The sequence below is a fragment of the Enhydra lutris genome, unplaced genomic scaffold (genome assembly GCF_002288905.1).
Source record: "Enhydra lutris kenyoni isolate GAN:26980312 unplaced genomic scaffold, ASM228890v2 scaffoldscaffold51, whole genome shotgun sequence".
Classification (NCBI taxonomy): domain Eukaryota; kingdom Metazoa; phylum Chordata; class Mammalia; order Carnivora; family Mustelidae; genus Enhydra; species Enhydra lutris.
In genome coordinates this window covers 5230851-5257212 of record NW_019154135.1, presented here as the reverse complement: position 1 = coordinate 5257212, position 26362 = coordinate 5230851, and the positions used below count along the sequence as shown (strand labels likewise).

Below are 26362 nucleotides of genomic sequence, written 5' to 3'. Positions count from 1 at the left end.
CCTAGGCTCAAAAAAGACAGTGGCCCACTGTAATCTCATAGACCTCAGGCCTCCTAACCCCCTGTCCAGGTGCCTCTTTTTGTTCCCCAAATATCAACACCCCCCACCTAGCTCGAGGCCCAAATGAGCTACAGCCTTGGGCTTCAGCCTCTGCTTGTCGGAGCCCACCTCCGAACTTCAGCTGCATACCTGGTTTGTTAGCCTCTCCCCGCAGGTCTTGCTCCACAAGCCCCCTAAAACCACGATGCTGTCACAGCCTTCCCCTTGCCCCAGTTAGGAGCGATCTCTGCAATGCGTAGACGTGCCTTTCCTCACTCGGCCACGCTGCGCTGGGATGCTGGTCATGGCTGGAACGCCACTGTGTGTCCCTCTGCATACCAGGACATGGGCCTCGACTCTCCCCCCATCCTGTGCACGAGTATGGGTTCTCTAAAACCTTCTGCTTCTTCTTCCTCACAAAGAAGCAAAGCTCGCCAGAATCTACTTCCCCTCCCCCAGGCCAGCAGAAGAGAACTGGAGTCCCCCCCCCAGCAGATCCATGAACACTGTCTCGTGTTTCACGAATATGCTGTGTTCCTGAGCATGGAGCGGTTTATTCCTGGGCATAACATCTATCCTGGGAGCCTACCGTGTAACGTTAGCGCACTGAGTTTCTCTTGATAGATGTCCGAGCTCTGCACGGCCTTCCTCTCCCACCGCACACCCCCAGGGGCACGGTGCCCCGAGCATTACAGGATCTCAAGAAACTGCCTCGAAGGGGATGAAACCCACGGACAGCGTGAGACGGGTATGTACCTGGAATCACTAAAAAGCCAACACGCCCTATTTTTTTTTATGACTAGTTCTAAAGGATCAAATCAAAGCACTTACACTGCTTCCAAGCTCAGTGCTGTGAGCAAATGGCACAGACCTTGATCTGGTCGTGAAATTATGGAAACTGCGCACGCCCGCGGCACAAAGCCAGCCTGCCCTCATGTGATACTACGGTGTATTTTGGGACTGACGGCTGCATAGGGCTGCAGGCCCGTATGAGGTGCACAAATGGAAGAAAGACGGCGAGGACTCGCTGCCGGGCAGAGGGGGCAGGTGTGAGGGGCTCTGGCACGCAGCTCCCACAGAAACGCATCAGGATGGGGCCTGGAGGGCCCGGAGTGGCTCCCACTACTCTGAATGCCTCCGACCACAGAGGAATGGGCTCAACCACACTCCCTGAGAAGCTGGAGAGGCTCTGCTTCATACCCCCCAACAGTGGCTCCCTGGTGTTTCTGGGCTTTCTTTGCCGTCTACAAAGAGACAGTTTTTTACTGGGGACTCTCCTGCCCCAGATTCCTATGTTTACGCCGCCTTCAGTAGTGTCCTCAGTGGATGTCATGATCCCGGGATGGACAACAGGTGTTTGGAGCTCTGGGCATGTTAAAGGCTGGAGGGGAAGGAAGACCCCAGGGGCCTCTCTGCCCACGTCCTGGTCCCTCACTCCTTCCCCGCTCACCCCCACTTAAACAGGCATTCCCACCTCCCCGTACGGCAGCAGCCTCCCACATACATGGCTTCTCCCCGCATCCTGAAGTTCTCCTCCACAGCCCTCACCATGGTTGGTGACTCTACAGTCATCTGTGCAACCGCACAGGCTTTCACTCCCAGCTGTGCAAACTACGCAATGCACCAGTGGGTGAGGGAGGGCTGGAACCCAGGCTGCGCTGTGTCCCGCGAACCTGCTGCGGCATACTCAGGCTGAGTGAGCAATTCAAGCCGGCCGGGGCTCCTGGCTCCGAGTGTGGCCACAGTATACCCCGATCCCAGGCTGGCTGGTTCCCTCAGCTGGCAGAAAGGAGTCGGCCTGGTGCCTGAGATGTAAATCCTACTGACACAGGGCTCGTGGGGGGTCCAAAGTAGACAAAAGGGATTAAAACTCACCCCAATCAGTGCTGTTAAAGCACCTGGCAAAGCACCCAGGAGAGAAGGTCAATGAAGGGAGATGGTCTGGGACAAGTTCTCCAAGGGGGCATTTTCCAGGCAAACAGTGAGAGCAGGTGGCTCACACAGGCCACTGAGCAGAAGTAAGGCCATGGGTAGAGGCATGAGGCTGTAAAGGCTTCGGAGTCCTTGGCTAAGGAGTGCGGACTTGCAGGGAACAAAGTGAGCTGGCGGAGAACCTTAAAGCACAAGAATAACATGACCTGTGTGCTTTTTAATTTTTTTATAAAGACCTTTTCAGTGGCACTGCGGTAGACAAAGAGCTGGAAGACACCAATGACTGCGAAACTTTCAGCAGCCATTGCTCGGGGGTAAGAGTCTGAGATAAGACTGGGGAGGGTCTGATGCCTGTTTATTGGGTGTGGTTGATAAGGGGACTGAGGACCAGTGGGGTGCACTGAGATGCAGGAAAGAGGCAGGATGAGGAAAGATGGTACATGGGGGACACACAGAGTCCTCATTTGGAAATACCAAGACACCACAGACATTCAAGGGGTCTTATGTGGCCGGCAGCTGGAACTCCTGCTCTCAGCATTCACCCTGACCATAAAGGGACGACAGACCTGACAGCACCATGGCAAAGGACATGTGGCGTCTTGCATCTGTGGCCACGTGGGACATGGACTGCTTTTCCCTGTACTATGAATTGACATAGTGCTAACAGGGGGAAAAAAAAATAGAGGAAATTTGTAAGTCTTTGACCCATTTCTTTGATCTACTGTTTCGTTCTTAGAAAAGAAAAAAACAAAAATCAAAGGACTGACTCAGGTTAATCCAGATGAAATCTAATTTTGCACCCTCCCCGAATTTATTTGAAAATTTGCACCTCACCCTATCCTAGAGAGTAAATTTGAAGCTATTCAAATATTCCCAAATAGGAAAGATTAAAAATCCACCTGCACGTGAAAAGTCATGCTACCCTGACTGAAAAGTTAATGTACAACAACTTCTGAACTGTTACGGGAAATCCATATTCAGATCTTTTTAGTAACATTTAAAAAAATAATAAAGACGATTCTTAAAAAAAAAAAAAAGCTGGGGAGTATCTGGTGTAAAAAAACGAATCAACAGATGTCCATCCTCACTCCCTTTGCATCGTGAGAACAGCAGAGAGAAAACTTTTCACACTAAATCTCCCTAGTTCTTTTTGTTTTTAGACAACTTTTTTGAGTTATGCCTGACATACAAAAAGCTAACCACTGTTAACGTCTACAACCTGGTGAGTCTGGAGATAAACATACATTGTGAAGTCGTCACTGCGATGTAAGCCATAAATCTATGCATTACCTCCAAATTTATGATTATGAGGGTAAGAACACTGAAGGTAAGATCTACCCTCCTCACAACATTTTAGGTTACCAGAGCTGTCAACTATAAGCCCCACAGTGTACAGTGCATCTCTAGACGTAAAAACCACGGCAGGAACTGCTCCTAGAATTCTGTCCACTTGTGGTGTGCACCGGAGATGCCCGCCGCCTGGCCTCACACACAGTGGCCAAAAGACAGGAACTCTGACGGCAATGCCGAGCCACCCTCTACCCCCTCCTCCTCAGAAGGCTCCCTCAAAGGGGAGGGAAACATCTTACACATCATGTCAAAAATAGGGAACCAGCGTGTGTCCCCAGGGAAGCTTGAATTCACCCACCACAGTACCTGAGGATTTTAGATAGTTAAAGCAATTTTGTAAAAATGAGAGACCACTAATTTTTTTTGACTCTGTAGCATCACTTTGGGTAATGCTGCCTAACGAGGCCACATGGAACTGGTACAGAAATGTCTGTAGCAGCACTATTCTGAGGCATCCCAAATACTAGTAGATTGCATAAATAATTGTTGAATAATGAATAAACATCCAAGCAAGAGAAACAAATGATCAGCAATGACAGAATAAGCAAATCACCACTTAGTGGCAAAATCAGTATCTAGTCCCAGTGCATCAGGAATGGCAAGGACACTCTTGTTTGTACACAGAAACTGAGACATGAAATAGTTTTTAAGGGAAAACAGCCAACAGGGTGCATATATGAACCGCACATGTACGCATGAAAGGTGCGCCACGATCTGGGTGAGAACGCGAGGTGACAGAGGTACAATCCAACAGACGCCGCAGCTTCATCAGCGCAGACGCGCAGTGAGGCCGATCAGCAGAACTGAAATGAACACACGGGGCCTGAATTGTTGCTTCCAGCCCACGTGGTAGCAGGGACCCATCCGGACGCTTGCAGGGGACACAAACACGACAGAAACAAGAGACGAGGACAGAGGGATGGGCTGACCTGGCGCGGGGTTCGGGGGCTGCCGGGTGTAGGACACGTTGAACGCAGGCTCCTCGATCAGCGGCGGCGGGTACATGCGTCTCCGGATGAAGAAGCCGGCTCCGCAGCAGAAGAGCACGCCCATCATCAGCAGGAACCTGAGCGAGAGCACAGCGGGCAGGGGCTGCTCGAGGCCGACCGTGGCTTGGCCCAGGCTCAGGGCCCTAGGACTTGGGGGGCCGCGAACAGGGACTCGCGAGTGAAGGGATCCTAGGGGCCCAGCACCTGGCTCCTCAGGCCGGCCTTCCCCTGATGTTTCCACCAGGACGTTCTTGGGTGGGTGGCACCTGGGAGGGCTCCTGGGATGCCCCTGAGCAGAGCTCGCTCACACAGAGAGGCTAAGTGAGCTTTCCATCTCAAAATGCTCCAGCTGGTTAGCTGCCTTCAAAGGCTTCATCGATCACTTTCTGTCCATGGCTCGGACCCCAGCTCAGTCCTTTTAGTCAAAACTGGAGATGGCTTCTCAATCTCGTCTGAATGCAAGCCACGGCTGACCCAGCTCTCCTCACTGTCCGTGTCCCCCACTTTCCCTTCTTCACGGGGAAAGCAACAAGGATAAGCACCTTTGTCCTTCCTAGCAGTTTTCTCTCCATTATTACATGAATAGTCAAATTTTAAATGGCGGCCTTCCTAGAGCACGCCTTAATTACAGAAAACCTACAGGACCAGAGAAAATATAGTCAATAAAAAAGCTGCAGATGAGAAATCTCTTAAGTCTGGCTGACATTCTCCTACCGTGACCTTAAAGTCTGACTGGTTTAATGGCAGGACCTTTGTCCGACTCAGATCTAAGAATTCTCAGGGTCTGTCACATTGCTGGCATTTGATAACTGACTGACAAATGGATAAATAGCTTCTTCCCACCTCACATTTGCACTGTACCTTGTCTTTCTAGAAACAGGGGAAGTCATACTGAGAAGAGCCACACTGTCTGTCCTGCACAGACATAGCTGGGAAAATCTTGCCTCTCTCTGACCTAACAGTATTATGGGACTCAGGGAACCTACCAGACCCTCACCCAATATACCCACACTATGTGGGCAGCTTATCACCCTGTAAAAGATGAACATGCAGCAGAGCCAGCTGCATCATGGTTAAAGGCACCTGACCACACAGAAATGAAACTGAAGAAAAAAGCAGACGATAAAGAATTTAAGATTCTTAAGACGATGTTAAGGGCAAGTCCATCAGTCAGTCAGGATTTACTGGACAACGTTGGAATGTGGAATAGGAAGAAAGATCAGAAGCACCAGACAGGAAATGATTCAGGGAAGGGCTGAAATTGTGGCTTTTTGACCCGTCTCCTAATTCATTACACCTTCAACAATTTTTAAGCAGCTGCTCTGCTCTTGTGCATTAGAGTGTAAGGTTGAGGTCCCTCCCCACCCATTAAACCTGAATTCTGGTAGAGGAGGGAAGAGCAAACAGCAAACTTACAAAATCAGTGATTTATAGCTCTGGTCAGTGCTAAGAAAGAAGAAAAGTGATGGTGCAGTCATGGGGCAGGGGGTGTGCGTGTGTACATAGTAAAATACACACAATGTAAAACTGACCATTGTCACCATTTTTAAGTGTACAAGTCAGTGAAGCAAGAGGTTTTAAAGAAGGGTATGCATTAGAGTGAGGCAATCAGAAAAACGTGCTTCCCTTCAACATCTGGGCTGAGTTCTGAAGGACGGAAAGCAAGCGGCAAGCTGGAGAGGAGGGAAGGCATGTTCCGGGGGGAGAGAACGGCTCCTGTGCTCCAGCAGGAAGCTGGGTAAGCAAGAGGCCCCAGACCATGGCTGTGGGCCCCCGTCCTGGGGAGCTCCTGGGGAGCTCCAGAACCCTCACTGTGCCAGGGCCTGGCATCTCAGCGCTGGGGCGCTGGAATCACAGAGGGAACTGTTTCAGCTCTTAAAGCTAATTTCCCTCGGGTGGACTCAGTTATAATCTTACATTCACCAGCAGGTCCAACTGTAAGTATCTGAGCAGAAATAGAAAGCAGAGAGAGGGGCCGATTGTATGTAAGGGTTTGCCTTTTCAAGTAACCCTACCACTCACTCCCGACAGACCGGGCTCCCCGGATTGGAAAATACACAAGATGTCTGAGCTATGGGTCTCTTCCCTGAGATAAGCTGAAACGTGGTTTACACTGTCAAACGGAATTCTTCTTCTCTCAGCCAAAAGAGAACGATTAGTGCTCCTCCTACTTCAGACTGCTGGCAAGTACGAGGCAGGGACAGAACAAAGTCACACGGCAGGAAACAATGGCAGGCTTCGGTATCGATCATCAACATCATTCCTCACTGAAATGTTAGTCTGAAAGAACTCATTTTAAGAAAGAAACTGATAAGGAACAGGGAAATGAGCGTATAGGAACAAGGAAAGAGCGAAAGCAGGACCTCGGTTAGGGAAAAGGAGTGGTACAGTTAGAAGGGCTGTTCTCTGAAGTACTCAGGACTGATTGCTGAGCAGGTTTGGGGAGCTTTCCAGGGATTAAGAGAGGAAGTTCCTGCCTTTTCTATTATCAAAAGTAAGCTGGTTTGTTCAGTCCCATTTGTTTTTCCCAATCCCTTTCTGCCCTCCCCCCAGCACTTGGTTCTCTCCCAGGACAACTCTGCAGGAGTGGGAGCCCCCAGCAGCAGGGCTCATGGGCAGAACCCTGTCTGGTTTTCCTCCTTCCCAGCAAGCTTCCCAGCTGAAGCAAGGGTGCTCTCGGTCTAGTTGTTCTAATCCGAATGATCTCATTCAAACAGTGTTGGTTAAAGATTACTTGATATTTTAGAACTGGCATGGAGGTTTGAAAGCATTTTCCTCCAAAAGCTTCGTCCTATGGTATGTAGACAGACTTCTTCGAAAACAAGGTGGGACCCGGGTTGGAGAGCAGCCCTTGCTTCCCTCTACATCCAGCTCTGTACTCCCATCCCCTATCCCTCTCCCCCAAACACCTGTGCCCCACATGAGTTTCCTGCCACTCTCACCACATCGGCTCTTCTTACGTCTCTGTCCCATCAGTGTGCTGCTCCCTCTGCACAGAACACCCTCGCTGAGACCCGGTCAGAAGATTTGTCAGCTTTTCCCCATTTTTCCGGCATCAGACACTCTGATTTAAACACTGGTTTAAGACTCTCCACGTCCGTGGGTGCCTGGAGGGCTCAGTTGGTTAAGCATCTGCCTTTGGCTCAGGTCGTGATCTTGGGGTCCTGGGATGGAGCCCTACATCGGGCTCCCTGCTCAGCAGGAAGTCTGCTTCTCCCTCTGCCTCTGCTCCCTGCTGCCATGCTCTTTCTCTCTCTAATAAATAAAAAATCTGGGGCACCTGGGTGGCTCAGTGGGTTAAGCCTCTGCCTTCGGCTCAGGTCATGATCTCAGGGTCCTGAGATCAAGTCCCACATCAGGATCTCTGCTCGGCAGGAAGCCAGCTTCCCCCTCTCTCTCTGCCTGCCTCTCTGCCTACTTGTGATCTCTCTCTGTCAAATAAATAAATAAAATCTTAAAAAAAAATAAAAGTAAAAATAAAAATAAATCTGTTTAAAAAATAAGAAAACTCTCCACATATAATTACCTATTTAGACATCTGTCTCTTTTAGGAGCCTGACTACTGTGCCTCTCTAGGGGGGCCTGGTGCATACCAGACCCTTAATGTTTACCCCGAGAAGAAATGCATTGAGCGGGAAGAACCCAGGCATCCTCTGACTTCAGCTGGGGCGCCTCAAAATTATACCTCAAGGTCTTTTCTGGCTATAACCCCATTTTAGAACATGTGGTCAGAATCTCAACACTAATAACTTGGCCACATCTGTCATCTGTCACTCCTTGTTTGGTTTTTTTTTGTTGTTTTTTTTTTTAAGATTTTATTTATTTATTTGACAGACAGAGATCACCGGTAGGCAGAGGCAGGCAGAGAGAGAGGGGGGCAAACAGGCTCCCCGCTGAGCAGAGAGCCCGATGTGGGGCTCGATCCCAGGACCCTGGGATCATGACCTGAGCCGAAGGCAGAGGCTTTAACCCACTGAGCCACCCAGGCGCCCCTGTCACTCCTTGTTTGATGGCACTCACAAGATGTCTCTTTGTAGGGATCCCACTAGCTCACCGCATGCTGTCTTACTAATGTGCCCCAACTCTGACAAGGGGCCCTGGCCAGGGGCTCAATGGCACCTGACTGCTGGTTCAGGTAAAGCTTCCTGGGAAAGCCAAAAGAAGATGCTCTAGTTTCCAGGCCTTCATATTTTTCCTGGACTCTCGATTTTTTAATTCTTTTTTTTTTTTTTTTTTTTTCAAGAGAGTAAGCACAGGGGCGGGGGGATGCCAGGTGGGGAGAGAGAGGATCCTAAGCAGGCTCCACGTCCAGCACAGAGCCCAACACAGGGCTCCATCTTGTGACCCTGAGATCATGACCTGAGCTGAAATCAAGAGTCAGATGCTTAATTGAATGAGCCACCCAGGTGTCCCGGGACTCTCAGTTTTGTTTTGTTTTAAGACTTTTATTTATTTATTTGACACACAGAGAGAGAGAGAGAGCCCAAGTAAGCAGAGCAGCAGGCAGAGGGAGAGAGAGAAGAAGGCTCTCCACTGAGCAGGGAGCCCATTGCAGGACTCAATCCCAGGAACCTGAGATCATGACCTGAGTGAGAGGCAGAGGCTTAACCCACTGAGTCACCCAGGCATCCCTGGACTCTCAATTAAAAAAAAAAAATCACATAATACCTAAACTTTGACAAGTTTTTTTCATTTTTAGGAACACTTGGTGCTTTAGGCAAGCTGGCTATTTCAGGATTCTTGTCCCAGGCAGTCTGGTCTTGTTGTCTACACAAGGCCCCATGGAGGAAAAATTCTGAGGGCCAGTATGTGTGAAGCCAGGCCAAGCTCTGGAAGCCCCCCCACTCACTGGTCCTCCTGTCCCTGCTGTGGTACTAATCCACTCCACTTTAAAGTGCACCCCAAAATGCTTGCAGTTAGAAAATCTTGGGCCAAAAAACATTTACCTTCATTTATAGAGTTTTAGGCACCAACATGGCACCTGGTTCAGGAGAGCTTGCCAGAAGTGGTGACATCGAGAAGGGGATGCCCAAGCCAGCCCGGAGGGAGGCCAGGGTAGGGTCAGATATGACAGGTGAGCTGAGCCCCCAAATGACTGATCCCCCATCAAGGAGGTGGTGACAGGGACAGAAGACCAGCCTCTCCTATCAAAGACAACGTGACATGTGGAATCCCCACTCACAGGTGTTTTCCCTAATCAAAAATCGGTAAAAGTTGTCAGAAGGGAACGAGAAAACCTCAAAAAATGTCAAATGGCTACTGTAGTATGCTCAGTAGAAGCCTTAAAGTCTCTAGAAGCCAGGGATGTCAGATCCAAATGTCATCCAGAAGCTTTGGGACTTTGCCTGGAGGGTAGCCCCACCACAGGGGAACAGAGGAGGGTGAGCGCAGGAAATGCCGCACTGGCTTCAGGCAAATCCTCTCCCACCCGGGCCCTGCTGTCCCTGGGATCTGAAGCAGCATCTCATCTAGAGTGTCCAATAAATTTTCAGACATAACCCCAGACGGGCATCCCCCGAGGACAGCAATGCACGGGCTCTCCCAGTGTTACTGGAAACCACACCTCTGGCCTTCCGGGATGCTCTGTCAGCAGTACCCCCTCATTCCCTCTCGAGGTAGAATTCTCCAGACTTCACACAGCTCCTGATTTCCCTCAGCAGAGCTGGAAGGCCGGCAGCAGGCTGTCTGTCCCGAAAGTTCGCTTCAGCTGACACAGCGTGAATGGGAACGGCTTTCAGGCAGCGGGGACTTCAGAGCGAGATTTGCTAATTCTCAGTCTTTCAATCACCCTCAGCTCCATCTCAGAAACCAGGAGCTGCTGAAGGGACAACACTGCCATCCCGCCCGCCCACCCTCCAACAGATGGGCTCCTCTTTCCCAGCCACAGCCTGTGAAAATGGGAACGAGCTTCCTGCAAACTGGGAGCAGAAGTGCTCATCATGAAGCCGGTCTGAACATACCTGTTTTCTTGACCGAGGCTGTCCCCGAGACTGAGACCCCAGGGGAAGGTGATGTGGTAATACTGAGTGTGGCCGCGGCTCTGGGGGGCAGGAGGTGGGAGGGAGAGCAAAGCATTGGAGACCAGGAAGAGTTGAGACCTACCAAAAATACCAGAGCCTCTGGATGGAGAGGGCCCGCACACAGCACCTGGAGCCACAGCAGTCCTCGTACGGGCGGCATCTGCAGGAGAGAGGGGCAGAGGCTGCTCAGTGTTCGGCTGGGAAGGCAAACGGAACGAGGCAGGAGATCCAGGCCCATTTCAGGGCCAAGGCGTTTCAGTCTGGACACCGAGACATAAAAGTACTGAGACAGACGCAACCGGCATCGTTCAAAGTGTTGTGTTGCCTCCACATCCCCATGTGCTGGACCACCTTCTGGTGAGGCCTGTTACCAAAGACCCGCAGGAAACCCAACCGCTCTGCTGCTGGCAACCACAGGCCTGCGTCCGTGCTCTGTAGGTCCCGCTCAGTGCCCAACCCCCGCCATGATGAGGGGCAGGAGAGGGGCATCCCGCACTGGCAAGTCCCATGAGTTATGAAGTCGGACGGCACAGAGGGTTAGTCCTGGTCTCGCCACCTAATGGCTGCAGGACTTCTGACAAGTTACTCAATCTCTGTGAGCCTCAGTTTCCTGTAGCGGAGTTTTTGCAGTTTCCCAGTAAAATGGGGGGGGGGGAGGCAGGACCCCTTTTTTTTTTAAGATTTTATTTATTTATTTGACAGACAGAGATCACAGGTAGGCAGAGGCAGGCAGAGAGAGAGAGGGGGAAGCAGGATCCCCGCTGAGCAGAGAGCCCGATGTGGGGCTCCATCCCAGGACCCTGAGATCATGACCCGAGCCGAAGGCAGAAGCCTAACCCACCGAACCACCAAGGCGCCCCGGCAGGACCTCTTTAAATGACCGTTGTAAGTTCTACGGCCATCGTCCTTCTCTAATCTGCTCACGGGGCTGTCCTTGCTCTTGCTGAGGCTGTCCCCTCCCCGGTGCCTGAGGCGGGGGGGCCTCAGGACTCAGTGTGGACTCTGAAGAGTCAAGTTAGCTTCCTTTACTGTTCCACCCCCCCCAATCTTTTTTGTGGAAAAGAGAGACTACCATGAAAGCTGAAGCCCCTTGGTTCACATTTTGGAATTTACAGAGCAACTTTCACCCCAGTGACGTGAGTCCAAGTGGTCGTGGGTGGGGGAAAAGGAACAAGGTGGGCTGTTTCTTAGTCACTTTACATGGTCATAGAGCTGTGATCTACATTCCTGTCAGTTTTCTTCTCTTAAAAGAAAATCGCTGGGAGAAATACACGGTTTGATCCCGGATCCTGGACACTGAATTTGTAGGTAAGTGCAGTACAAACTGACTTGTTAAATGAAGAAAAATGTGTAGAAAATAGCTCCCTAGGAAATATAAGTGAAGACTAGTTAAGATGGTGAGTTAGGAGTTAAGTGAAACTCAGTAAGCCTGAGCTCCGTGCTGTTTGTCCTTGGTTGGCTCCCAGAGCTCGCGTCTGTCTTTTTAGCTCCCCAGCCCCCGAATGCTGCTAAATCCTCCATCATTTCAAGGACCAACTGAGCTGAGTGACTCCTGCTGAACCACCACCACCAGCAGAACCAGATCCACACACACACACATTCTCCACAGGACACGGATGTTTTCCCACCCAGTCCTCCCACAGCCCACAGACATGGACTTGTATGTACCAGGTAGAACTCGTTACTATTGCCACAAGACGCTCCCATAAGTTGGTGACAGAAGGTGATCTGTTTAACCTGCTTTAATCAACCAACAAATAGCAAAGCACCAAAGTGTGTGCTTAAAAAATGCTGCTGGTTGAACAAAGAAAAAAAGAGACAAACGAAAAACGGACTCTGAACTATGGAGAACAAACTGGTGGTCATCAGAGGGGAGGTAGGCGAAGGGAAGGGGGACGGGTGATGGAGATTTCAAGTACACTTATCACGATGAGCACTGATAATGTGCAGAACTGTTGAATCATATTGCACACGTGGAACTAAGATAACACTGTATATGAATTATACTTGAATTAAACAATTTAAAAAACGCTGCTGGTTCTTACAACCTATGCATCCATCAAAATAGCACCAAGGTGCTACTAGAAACTTGTGTCTGTGCTGGACCCTGGGGGGTGGAGCAATGAGAAGCCAGACAGAAGTCCCTGCCACGGAGGAGCTTCCTTTCTAGGAGAGAAAGACACATAAGCAAGAAGAAAAATATGAACCGTGTTGGATGGCAGCAAGTTCTACTTTGGTGAAAAATAAAGTAGCAGCTGGGAGGCTGAAAGCAATGGAGAGGGGCGGCAGGAAGACAAATTCCAACAGGGTGTTCCGGGATGACTCACTGAGAAGGGGACACCTGAGCGGAGACCACGCAGAAATCCAGCCTGGCAACAACCTGGGCTGGCACGAGCCCTCAGTGCTGGTGGAGGAGTGCTGGCTCCAGTCTTAGCCGCACAGACACGGCAGCTGCACGTGGAAAAGAACAGTTAAGCACAGAACATGAGAGGAAATGAAATGCCCGGTTCAGGGGGCTGCGGGGGGTGGGCAGGGGATCCGGGCCAGGGCTGGACCAGCAAGGACCCAGTGCCACTCAAGCAACACACTCTGCCCACGTGGTGCACAGCACTATCCCCAGCAACTCCTTGGTGCCCTCCTCCTCAAGAATCTCAATGGTCTTGGGTAACCAATACGTGTGTCCGTGTGTGTGTGGCGCATGCACACATACCACAAGGTGGTATGTAATCGAAGACTCTCCCGCTGGCTTTAAGAAGTAGCTGTTGTGTGGTAAGAGGCCATGTGCTAGAGATGGGGGGTGGTCTCCAGGAGCCGGGTGCAACCACCAACCAGCCAGCAAGGGAACTGGGACTTCAGCCTGACAACCACAGGAGCAGAATTCTGCCAACAACCTGCACGAACTTGCAGGAGAGCCCCGAGCCACAGATGAGGACACAGCCCGGCCAACTCCTGATTTCAGCTTTGTGAGAACCAGAGCAAAGGACCCACTAGTGGCTGCTGTGCCCAGACTTATGATCTACAGGAATTATAAGATAATAAATGTACATCGTTTCAGTGTGCTAACTTTGCAGTAATTTATTACGAAGCAATAGAACATGAATCCAAATTAGAACAAAGGTTACAGGTAAGGAGCACTTCTTACATCCTAGACACGAGGGCAGGTGTCTTTACCACTGTCTTTCTCTCCTAGAAAGAAAGCTCCTCCGTGGCAGGGGCTTCTGTCTGGCTTTACCAGCTTTGCCACTCTCTCATTTAACACGCAGAGCACCCACACATAAGGGAAGTGTTATTAGCTTCGGCTTTGAAAGAAGCTCAGGAAACAAAGCATCCGGGATATTATGCCTCCTTTCAGTCCAGGGCACAATCTGCTAAAGCCAAGAATGGACCTGGCCGGCATTTCGAGAAAGTGTTGGCACAGACACTGCCTCTTGAGTAATACCGAGTGTTCCATTACCAAAGGGTGACTTCTTTGTCCCCACTTGGTTTGCCTCCTCTACAAGCTGCTATGGACCAAGCCATCGCAGCGATGGTATGTGGTAACTATATTCAGTGACACCGATTTCCTAACCATTTAGCTCCTATGAATGAACCAACTGGAAGGGACAAAGAAAAGCAGGGCAGTGAAGGGATGCCTGAGAACTAGCAAAAGAGGCTGAGAAAATGTAGAAGGTGAAGTTTGCTGTGGTGAGCCAATCCCAGAGGGCAAATTCAGCCCTGAGGAAGCGGGAGGGAGAGGAAGGATATTCAGCAAGACCACGGAGACTGAGACAATGTGAGCCAAGCACTGAATCCTCAGGCAAATGGCAGCGGGTCCTGGGGACAGAGCCTACAGACAGAAACTCAGCAACCACTCTTCAGTAATGCCTGTGGGGGTTCTAGCTTTAATTTGGAACTGTCTATTCACCACAAAGATTCCCCAAAACGCTTATAGCACCCTATGTCAATAACTCTCTACAATTAATCACTTAATCATAAAAGATAGAAATAATACAGTAAGATATGATATCAGGTAGAAGTATGATGTTCACTTGGAAAGGACTACCAATGCTCCCACAATATTATACATCAGAACCATGTTTTTCAACTACTGTGACCCACTAGTGGGTTGTGAAATCACGTGAGTTGTGATATCCGTTTTATAAAGGTAAAGATTGATTTTAAAAAATCGGAGGGCGGTGGGCGCCTGGGTGGCTCAGTGGGTTAAGCCGCTGCCTTCGGCTCAGGTCATGATCTCAGGTCCCTGGGATCGAGTCCCGCATCGGGCTCTCTGCTCAGCAGGGAGCCTGCTTCCCTCTCTCTCTCTCTGCCTGCCTCTCCATCTACTTGTGATCTCTCTCTGTCAAATAAATAAATAAAATCTTTAAAAAAAAAAAAAAATCGGAGGGCGTCACATATAAGAACTGTTCTGTGAAACTTCTCTTTCGCTCACATATACACCATACAGATATGTGTGTACTTGGTCGCCACACAAGAAAAGGGTATTTCTTCAAAGCTTCTGTTGTGTAAGCCCCGAGAGTGGACAAGCTCAGGTTTCTGTTGTGTCTAAATGAGCTTCTTTCATCCTCCTGGGAGGCTGAGGGCAGCGTTCAGGTCCAACCAGAAGCTTCCTTCCTGCTGTCAATGGTGCTGGGCTAAGGTCTGTTTCAGGTCCCCCGTGACTTCTGCCTGGGTGCCACACTGGTCAAATGGCTGTTGCGCTTTTATACCAATTCTACTGAAAGATGCCTTGCGGTGATCAAATTCTAGAAGATGCAACTCTCACGAAAGCCCTCAAGTCGGGACGCCCCCGCCCACGTGCCTACTTACGAGCACCCCCTGAAGGGGGACAGGAGGTGGCTGTTGGGGGTGGAGAACAGATGGCACATATTTGCAGTGTAGGAGCAATGAGACTGTTAATCTCTCCATTGCCCCACTGCCTTTGCCACCACAATGTTTCCCATGTCCTTCCCTCTGGGCTCTGCCCCTAACTCTAACTAGAGCTGCCTCGAGGAATGGTTCAGAGCTGAAGCCGTACTCAGGGAGTCCATCCAATTCTGGTAAACGTAAACTTGGTATAAAAAAGGAAAGCAGGTGGCGCCTGGGTGGCTCAGTGGGTTAAGGCCTCTGCCTTCGGCTCAGGTCATGATCTCAGGGTCCTGGGATCGAGCCCCGCATCGGGTGCTCTGCTCAGCAGGGAGCCTGCTTCCCTTCCTCTCTCTCTGCCTGCCTCTCTGCCTACTTGTGATCTCTGTCTGTCAAATAAATAAAATCTTAAAAAAAAAAAAAAAAAAGAAAAGAAAAAAGGAAAGCAGGTAAAGGGATAAACGTCTGGTGACTGGATCACCTTCCAGGAGCTGAATTTGATAAAAATGCTTCCCCTTCCCAGCTATATTTACAAGCAAGCATTTGGTACTTTGAACCCTAAGCCCCTGCAGCACCCTATTTCCCAGGTTAGAAAAAAACACCTAAGACATGAACTTCTATAAGCCTCTTGTCTCAAACTCTACACACACACACACACACACATACACACACACACACACACACACACACACACACACACACACACACACACACACTCCCCTCGGCCTGAGAATCAAGGTGGAAGTGTAAGGACTTCGAGTTCCTAATTCAAATTACTCTCTGTTGGCAAGAGTCAACATCTAAGTGCTCTAGCTCTTACTTTTCAGGATCCCAATTTGGAACGCTAGCAGTAAATATTTGTTGTCAACTGATTATCTGCTTTCTTTTCTCAAAACAGAGCAAGCTTTATGCTCCCTTGTTTCACGGCAGACCCATTCACTCCAGGCCTACTTGTGGCTCATCTGTGGTCCTGGACTGGCTCCAAGTGTCGACGCTGATGGGTGCCAGCCTCTTGAAGGAGCATGTAATTACCCGTGGGGCGACACTCTTACCCTCTTTCTTCCTGCTACTTTTTTCCCAGGGAACCTGCTGGCAAATTAGAGGCCTCAGAACACACCTGTTGGTGTTCCAAACAGCTGTGATTATAAGAGGAAAGTTAAGTGTCACACTGAGCTGAATTAAAAGTAGGAAACATTAGCAGGCGGTCCAGCATGCTAAGAAAGCCATCATCTGACAGATCAGGGCCAGTGCTCCTAGTGCCCAAGCCCGAAATGGCACTGATGTTCCCAAGGACTGCTGAAGACTAACGAGGCCCACTACCTTCGCTGCGCGGGATGCAGAATAAATCAGGGTGGAGACAGCAGATGGAATCTTCCTTCTTGTTCTACCCTGTGTGTCACCTTTCAGACCCGCAGTAAAAAGGAACAAACATTGCTTAAGTACATCCACCCTCAACATAACTAATTATAAGTCCAGGACTCCAAAACACACACAACTGCTTCAAAGATGCGAAAACAGCATGTACTTCGGCAGCACCGGGTCGCTGGAAGTGCTTCCTGTGAGCCAGGTCCCCTCCACCGTATCCAGGATCCACACATAATTTCTGAGGAGGTTGGATAGGGGGTGTGAGTTTGTAAGTAAGCACGTTACAGAGAGAGAATGAGACTGTTCAGCCTCTCCTGTCCAGTGATAGGAGCTGAGAGCCTGAGGATACAGAATGTAAAAGGAAGCCTAAGACTGGACTTAGAAATGTGTCACAGCAGTGATTAAATGCAACTGTAACAGGATGGAGCCCTCGGGAGTTTCAGGAGTCTGAGAAGTCAGCACACGTCATGCCCGGCACTGTCCAGGAGGGAAGGGGGTCTGGCCGCCGGACACGCGTTTCCTTAGCTGTTGAGTCTGAGTCTCAAGAGCAGAATCTCATGGAGCAGGGAACGCCCCATGTTAACGAAGTCACAGAATCTTTGTAGTAAAGAAAAATGACCAGATGTCAATATGTTAACTCTTTCATGTGGCGTAAAATGGTCACTGATATTTAAACTGATTCAAGGAAGATCATTTCAGCACCTGGAAGAACAACTAAAATATGAGTTAAGTACTCAGAGTGGAGGTCTATAGCTGGAGTGTGTGGGGTCTGTCAATTTTTTTAGTGTTCAATAGAGAACAGGGCATGGTTAACAAATGACAACTTCAGAGTTTTAAGTAACTTGGGGCGCCTGAGTGGCTCAGTGGGTTAAAGCCTCTGCCTTCAGCTCAGGTCATGATCGCAGGGTCCTGGGATCGAGCCCCGCGTCGGGATCTCTGTTCAGTGAGGAGCCTGCTTCCTCCTCTCTCTCTGCCTGCCTCTCTGCCTATTTGTGATCTCTGTGTGTCAAATAAATTAAAAAAAAAAAAACTTTATAAAGTTTTAAGTAACTTCCCATCAACATTGTGTCACTTAAAATGCCAATCTATTCCATTACCTGCTGGATTAAGTCTCAGCAAACCATTCCCTTCCCTCTAAGTTCTGCCAATACAACATATTTTCCTTGTTCGATCCCAAGTTTCTTAGTTTGACAGGTGGTCTGGCCTCCCGAATTACATACTTTATGTACCTTGATACCTAGACTTGTTTCTTACTGCTTTTATCACCCTCTGTTTGCTCCCACATGGCAGGTGCATGAAGACTTACCAAGTCAGAATCAGGAAATACACTCAGCATCATCAGAGACCCCCAATAACCTGCGAGAAACTGGACTCCTTGGAAAAACTAAACACAGCCCCACAAGGTTTGGAGAGAACTCCAAGAGGTAAGTAAAACTCTGGGGGCACAGAGCAGAGGTCAGCTCGATCCTCCGTATACCTGATGCCTCTGGGGTATCTCCTTGGCCCACCTCCTTATAAGAGCTTAGAGAGCTCCGTGCCCTACTCGCACGGAGGACGGTGGCCTCTGAGCACAGCCCATGATGGACTTCCCACTTCCTCACACAGAGCTGTCCGATCCCTCCGGCAGGATCTCCTGGGTACCAGCCTTCCACAGGTACAGGGCATTCCTCCTCATTTGGAATCCTCGACCGGCCCTCACTGGGCCTAGCCCCGCCTTCCCGCGCCGTCACAGAATGAGTAGCCCTGTCAGTGTCTGAAAGAATCCCCGTGGTTTCCAGAGTCTTCTGTCCGCCCGAGAAGTATTCAGTATAGTTTTCAGACAGTCTTCATTTCCCACCCTCTGGAAGAACGTCCGTTCCCTCTCATTTTTACACTCCCTGCAGCCTCAGACAGTGCTAACATTTTTGGCAACCACATAACACAGCTGAACATGAGGACGATCCATTAACTAAAACGTCCAGGCTTTTCTCAGTAAGTTGTGTCTTCCCACCCTGCGCTGCAGGCTATGGGGCCTAAATGCAGGATCTAATAGTGATCTATAGTTAAATGCCTGAAACCCGGCCCATTATTTCAGCCAGTCAGGAGCTTCTGGAACCTCATTCTATCGCTCCAAGCATTCACGATTCCTTCCAGTTTTCTGTCATTTTTTTTTTAAGATTTTATTTATTTATTTGACAGACAGAGATCACAGGCAGAGAAGCAGGCAGAGAGAGAGGAAGGGAAGCAGGCTCCCTGCTGAGCAGACAGCCCGATGCGGGTCTTGATCCCAGGACCCTGAGATCATGACCTGAGCGGAAGGCAGAGGCTTAACCCACTGAGCCACCCAGGCGCCCCGAGTTTTCTGTCATTTAAATGAAGACTCCAAGTCAAGCCTTCTTGGGACCCAGTTATGACGGACACTACCCAGCCCCCTGGGATCCTCCCGACAGCAACGACCGGGCAGCAGACGACGTAACATGCTGCGTCCAGTAACGCCACAGGAAGGTCGGGTGGAGGCGGCGGCTTGGGCCTGAGCATGAAGTGGACCCTTCCCACGCCTTAACACTGAAATCTAGAACCAGAGGTCTTCCCAAAGTCCAACGGGCTGCCCGGATGATGAAAATCGAAGAGAAAAAAAGAAACCCAAGGGGCTAAGAAAGGGATTCGTGGCCAAGCTGCATGGAATGGTGGGGGGTGGGCGGGGGTGTGCGCTAAAGCGAGCACCACGCAGAAGCGGGAGCACCACGCAGAAGCGGGAGCACCACGCAGAAGCGGGAGCACCACGCAGAAGCGGGAGCACCACGCAGAAGCGGGAGCACGAGCCCCTCGCAGGCGCAGTACCAACCCCAGACACTGGCCAATCACATCAGCTCACTGCCTGGACAGAAAGAAAGCAGTTTTATGGGGCGCCTGGGTGGCTCAGTCGTTAAGCATCTGCCTTAGTTCATGATCCCAGGGTCCTGGGATGGAGCCCCGCATCGGGCTCCCTGCTTAGCGGGGAGCCTGCTTCTTCCTCTCCACTCCCCCTGCTTGTGCTCTCTCTCTCTGTGCCTCTCTCTGTCGAATAAATAAAATGTTAAAAAACAACAACAAAAAAGGCAGTATTGGAATTACATACTCATTTAGAAAGGAAAGAAGAAAGAAAGGATCCAAGGCCTCCTCTCCCTACACCCTGTGAGCACGACCGCTGCAGCAGGCCTTCCACGCTATCACTGGAATCAGTGGTAACGTACGGGTGATGGAGCAAGTGGTGAACTCCATTGGAGACCTTCCTTCCATGTTGGTATTTTATTAATCATAATTTTGTAAGTACAGCTCCTGCACCAGTTACGAATCCACCTAACTGGCCTGTTTATTTAGATGAGAATTCCCTGTCTCATTGTTGAGCTATTGTGTGAGAGGCTATTAAACGTCCCCATGAACCTCAGGCCCACTGTCAAGTCACACATCTCCCAGTCTTATGGTCTCTTTGAACAAATTAGCCCAATCTCACAGGACATTAGAGGGGCAAACCCTAATTAGTTGTAAACGATCACAAAATATTCCTTTAAAAATCTCTTCTAGATGATTCTCCTGAAGCCTCCACTTTGCCACCTGCCCTTTTAAAATCTCAGCTTGCTTCCTAAGCAGACAAAAAACATCACAAACTTAGATAAATTAGAACTGGTTATACTTAGGGTGGCATTGGGATTTACCTAGGGAATTTTTACCTTTACTTTTACTATAGGAGAAAATACTATCCATGCTTACCATAAATTCTAAAATTAACAGATTAAATGGGTCACAAAGGGCTCCTTCCCTGGCCCTCCGGCCCTTGAATCACTGCCGCCTCAGAGCAGGTGCACCCAGAGTTGAGCTGAGATGATGAGGTATAATGGACCAAGAGACTTTAGCTACTGCTGACCTGTGCTGACTCCAAGTTTGGAGACCCTAACCTTGCATTTCTGGGATAGAAGTTTCTCCTCTCAGCAAATTGCTCATCACTTAAAATCAGATCTATTCAAGTCTATCCTGAAAAACAAAGGGTTTATTCCCTGTACCACTGGGTTAGCTCTCAGATCGAGAAATTAAAATTCCGTCCAGAATAACAAGTTAATATGGAGAATGAAAAACAGAAGTTCTCCTATGATCTTACAGAATTTAAATCTGATAATAACTTTCATCTTATTGAAACACACAGGCATGGAAAATAAAAATGAAATTATATGCATTTGCCAATAAAATCTTGAAAACAGATTCTAGTACTCATTAGCTCAGAAAGCAGGAAAGTGAGAGTCAGGCGGACACCTGGCTTCTCTTCTCCGCTTTACTTTCACTTGAGCTGGCTAACTGTTATTCACACGCTCAGAGCTCTTAACTCTCTATTCCATCTCCGGACTTCCTCCTGAGCTGCAAAAACAAAGCCTCCACTGCCCACGCTTCCGGGATGTTCTGCAAGATCTCTGAACTCAACATGCACAGAGCTGACATCCTCTTCTACTAAATTCCTCCCTACACCTGCTCTCTTCATGGTCTCTCTCACTGTCTGCCCAACTAGAAATCTCTTGAGTAACGGGGTCCTTTTTCCCCACATCTTCTGGGAAATATTATTTAAGTCCACCACTGTGTTCTTTCGCTCCTTCTTCACGGAGTCAGACCTTCCATATTTTGCCCCAACTGCAGCAACAAACTCCTCACTTCAGTCTCTACCTCTCGCCCCTGAACTGTCCTGCCAGCTTTCTGGAAGGCCAATGGATGCACCATGTGGAAGGAAGTCTCAACCACTCAGACCCTTCTCAACGAGCCTCACCTTTTTTTTTTTTTTTAAGATTTTATTTACTTATTTGACAGACAGAGATCACAAGTAGGCAGAGAGGCAGGCAGAGAGAGGGGGGGGGAAGCAGGCTCCCCACTGAGCAGAGAGCCCAATGCGGGACTCTATCCCAGGACCCTGAGATCATGACCTGAGCCTAAGGCAGAGGCTTTAATCCACTGAGCCACCCAGGCGCCCCGAGCCTCACCTTCTTTATCCATCTTACCTCCCGACACTTGCCAGGCACCCTAAACCCTAGCCTTGCAGTTCCCCAAATATTTGATGCATCTTCCTACTTCCATGTCTTACACCTTCACTATAGCCTCTGAAACTGCTCCTCACCCTTCAAAGGTCAGTCCTGTGAAGTCTTCGCTAATGCCTTTTCTTCAATCTCTCCCACACACCGTGATGCCCCCTTTGCTGGATCTCCATTTATACAGCTCTATCACGTGCAGCATTACTGTTCGCTGCTAATAGCATCTGTCCTTCACGCTGGACCTTGAGCTTGAGATTGCTACCTACCTCATTCCTTTAGGTACTGCCCAGGTGACTATGATGGTTCCTGGCACACTGTAAGTGTTTTGCCTTACACAGAAGTGACAATGCAGTAGAAAGGAGATTCCCTCAAATGGAATAGCACAGTAACTAACACGAACTCAGAGTACAAAGGGTACTCTGATTATAACATTGCACCCAGTGCTGGTGAGGATGGTTGGAAACAGATGTCTCCTATACTCTTGGCTGACTGTATCATGGCAACATACGGGAGGTTAGTCCCACAGTGTTTATTAAAATATAAAATAAGCATAAACTTTGCTAACACGATTCTATTTGTGCAAAATCATCCCATGACAAAAGTAAGTTCTAGCACATAAAGATACAGTATTTTAAAAAATGTTCATTGAGTAGTGGGGCACACAAAAATCCCTTCTCCAAACTCCTGGGACCAGATATGTGGAGAACTCAGAACCATCTGCATTCATAAATGGTAAGACAGGCAATACCATGAATTATATAATGCATCCAAGCAGAACCCGCATTGAATTACATAAAACATCTGTTAAAATAATCAAATAAGGAGGCCGTTAGACTGAGGTGGCGTTAGAGCCTATGTAAGCAAACCAAAATCTAAGCCAGAGTTAATTCCTGTAAATGCCTCAAGGTTAAAAACAACCACTCACAGTCAGCTAGGGTTTCCCAAATAATGCAACCACTTAAACCACAGCCAATTAAATAATTTCCTTGCTCTGCTTCTCTATAAAATCCTTGCCGCCAGCACATGTTGGCAGTGCTCCTAACTACTTCTATTATGAGACTGCCCAATTTGAGTCGATGTTTACTCAAATGAACTCTCAAGAATTCTAATATGCCTCAGTTACTCTTTTAACACATCTTATTAAATGGAATTTTAAAAAGAACAGCCTTATGTCTATTCAAATCCATTTTTACTACCAAATGAATTATTTAAAAATTTGTTTACATGGAACATTCTCTAAGAGAGCTCACATGTTAGGCCACAAAACAAATCTCCACAAATGGAAGAACACTGAAATCATATAGTGCATTTCTTCTGACCACAACGGTATGAACTAGAAATCAACTACAAGGAAAAATAATGGGAAAAAAAAAACACAAACACATGGAGAATAAATAGCATACTATTAAATAACCAGTGGGTCGATGAAGAAAACAAAGAGGAAATAAAAAATACATGGAGACAAATAAAAATGAAAATACAATGGTCCATAGGGATGCAGTGAAAGCAATTCTGAGAGGAATTTATAGTGATAGAGGCCTCCCTCAAGAAATAAGGAAAATCTCAAATAAATAATCTAATCTTACATCTAAAGATACTAGGAAAGAAAAAAAAGAACAAAGCCCAAAGTCAGTAGAAGGAAGGAAATAATAAAGATTGGAGAATAAATAAATGAACTAGAAACTAAAAAGAACAGAAAAGATCAATGAAACAAAAAAACCTGGTTCTTTGAAAAGATAAACAAAATTGACAAACCCTTAGCAAGACTCCTGGAAAAAAAAAAAAAAAGGGGAGAAGACCCGGCATTGCAAAATAAGAAAACTACAGGCCAGTATTCCTGATGAACACAGATGTAAAACTCTCAACAAAATATTAGCAAACCACACTCAATACATGATCAAGTGGGATTTATTCCAGGGATGCAAGGATGATACAACACTTGCAAATGAAGCTATGAGATATGCCACATTAACAAAATGAAGGATAAAAATCACATGATCATCTCAATACGTGTAGAAAAAGCATCTGACAAAATTCAAGATTTGTTCATGATAAAAACTCTCAACAAAGTGGGTTTAGAGGGAACATATCTCAACACAATAAGGGTCATAGATGAAAAATCCACAGCTACCATCATACCCCATGGTGAAAAACTGAGAGCTTTTCCTCTAAGGTCAGGAAGAGGACAACGATGTCCACTCTCACCACTTTTATTTCACATGGTACTGGAAAACCTACCCACAGCAATCATACAGGAAAAAGAAATAAATGCATCCAAATTGATAAGGAATAAGTAAAGAAGTTATAGGTAGATATACAGAAAACGCTAATGGCTCCCCCCCAAAAAAACCCATTAGAAGTAATAAACAAATTCAGTAAAGTTGAAGGATACAAAATTAATACACAGATATATTGCATTTCTGTATGCTGATAATGACGCAGCAGAAAGAGAAATGAAGAAAAAAAGTTCCATTCACAATTGCACCAAAAAGAATAAAATATCTAGGGATAAACTTAACCAAGAAAGTCCAAGACCTATACTCTGAAAACTTTAACACTGATGAAATAAATTAAAGACAACACAAAAAAATGAAAAGTACATATAATGCTCATGAATTCGAAGTGTTAATAGTGAATGTCTATACTACACAAAGCAATCTATAGATTCAATGCAATCCCTATCAAAATACCAATAATTTTTCACAGAACTAGAATATATAATCCTAAAATTTCTGTGGAACCAACAAAGACATGAAAGAAACATAAAAAAATTGCCAAAATAATCTTGAGGAAAAAAAAGAACAAAGTTGGGGGTATCACAATCCCAGATTTCCAGATACACTACAAAGCTATAATAATCAAATGATAATGAAAAGAGTATGGTATTGGCACAGAAACAAACTAGAGAGCACAGGAATAAACCCATGCTTATACGGTCAATTAATCTACAAGGGGGCAAGAATATACATGGGAGAAAAGACCGTTTCTTCAGTGAATGGTGCTGAGAAAACTTGACAGCTACATCCAAAAGAAGGCAACTGGACCACTTCCTTACATCGTACTGATAAATAAACTCAAAATGGATTAAAGACCTAAGTGTGAGATCTGAAGCCATAAAACTCCCATAAGAAAACATAAGGAATAATCTCTTTGATGTTGGCCTTAGCAACATTTTTCCAGGTATGTTTCTCCTGTCAAGGGAAAGAAAAGCAAAACTAAACTATGGGTATTACACCAAAATAAAAGCTTTTGTACAGCCAGGGAAGCCATCAACAAAATGCAAAGGCAACTTACTGAATGGAAAAGATATGTGTAAATGATATATCCAATAAGGGGTTAAAACCTAAACTATATACAGAACTTCTACAACACACCACGAAAAAAAAAAAAAAAGACAAAAAGAAAAAAAAATCTGATTATAAAATGGGCAGAGGACTTGAATAGATATTTTTACCAAGAGGACAAACAAATGGCCAACAGACACACAAAAAGACGCCCAACATCACTCATCACCAGGGAAACGCAAATCGAAACCACAAGGAGAGATCACCTTGCACCTGTCGGAACGGAGAGAATCATAAACACAGGAAATAACAAGTGTTGACAAGGACAGGAGAAAAAAGAACCCTCACGCACTGCTGACGGAAATGTAAAGTGGTGCAGCCACTGTGGGAAACAGAAACTTAAACCTGGAATTAGCATATGCATATGATCCAGTGATTCCACTACGGTTTATTTACCCAAAGAAAACAAAAACACTAATTTGAAAAGATATATGCACCTCTCTGTTTACTGCAGCATTGTTGAGAACCATCAACATGGACGGACCTAGAAGGTGTGCTAAGTGAAATAGGTCAGAGAAAGACGAATACCACATGATTTCATTGTATGTAGAATCTAAAAAACAAAACAAACAAACACAAAAACAAGAAGCAGAATCAGACCCATAAATATCTGATGGTTTCGAGAGGGGAGAGGGATTTGGGATGGGAAAATTGGGTAGAGGGGATGGGATTACAGTTAAACAATGAATAAGTCACAGGGACGACAGGCACAGCATGGGGCTACAGTCAGTGGCCTGGAATGGCACTGTATGGTGACAGATGGGAGAACCACGTTACACTTGTGGTGAGCACAGCAGTTAACACAGAGTCGTCAAACCACTGTTCTGCAGACACAAAACTAATCTAACACTGTATGTCAACTCTACTTCAATAAAGAACTTATTTATGAATATTGCTTTAAATTTTAGAAAATTAGGAATGAAATTTGGACCTTAATGGTAAAAACAAAACAGGACGGACACTACCTGAAAGTACAATGATCACAGGGAAATGTGTGAATTATGGCACATCCCCCCACCCCGGAAATACTCTATATTATGGAAAATATTGAGGTTGCTTTGTACACCAATTTAGAAGACCAGGTACAATACAGACACTCGAAAATCAAGTTACACAATATATACAGAAATATGACATTTTTGGGTTGTCTTCGTTCATTTGGGTTGCTATAACAAAATACTACTGACCGGGTGGCTAATAAACAACACAAGTTTGTTTCTCACAGTTTTGGAGGCTGGGAAGTCCAAAATCAATAATCATGATCAAGTTCTCGGAGGGGGGGGGCTCTTTCTGGTTCATAGCTGGTACATTCTTGTCCTCCCTTACATGGTGGGAAGAACAAGGGATCTCTTTAGAGCCTCTTTTATAAAAATATTCACAAGGGCTCAGTCCCCATGACCTAACCACTTCCCAAAGGCCATCACCTTTGGGGGTTAGGATTCAACATATGAACT

General features: G+C 47.3%; 1 protein-coding gene across 1 annotated transcript in view; it reads right to left on the bottom strand.

Annotated features, from left to right (window-relative positions):
• LOC111157078 (vesicular, overexpressed in cancer, prosurvival protein 1) overlaps window positions 1–26362 on the bottom strand; it is a 113459-nt gene that overhangs the window by 28008 nt on the left and 59089 nt on the right. Inside the window, exons 3-4 of the mRNA XM_022518303.1 lie at window positions 10413–10490; window positions 4251–4387 (exon numbers count right to left, since the gene is read on the bottom strand). Of these exons, the coding sequence (XP_022374011.1) occupies window positions 4251–4387; window positions 10413–10490 (215 nt within the window). The remainder of the gene's footprint in view (window positions 1–4250; window positions 4388–10412; window positions 10491–26362) is intronic.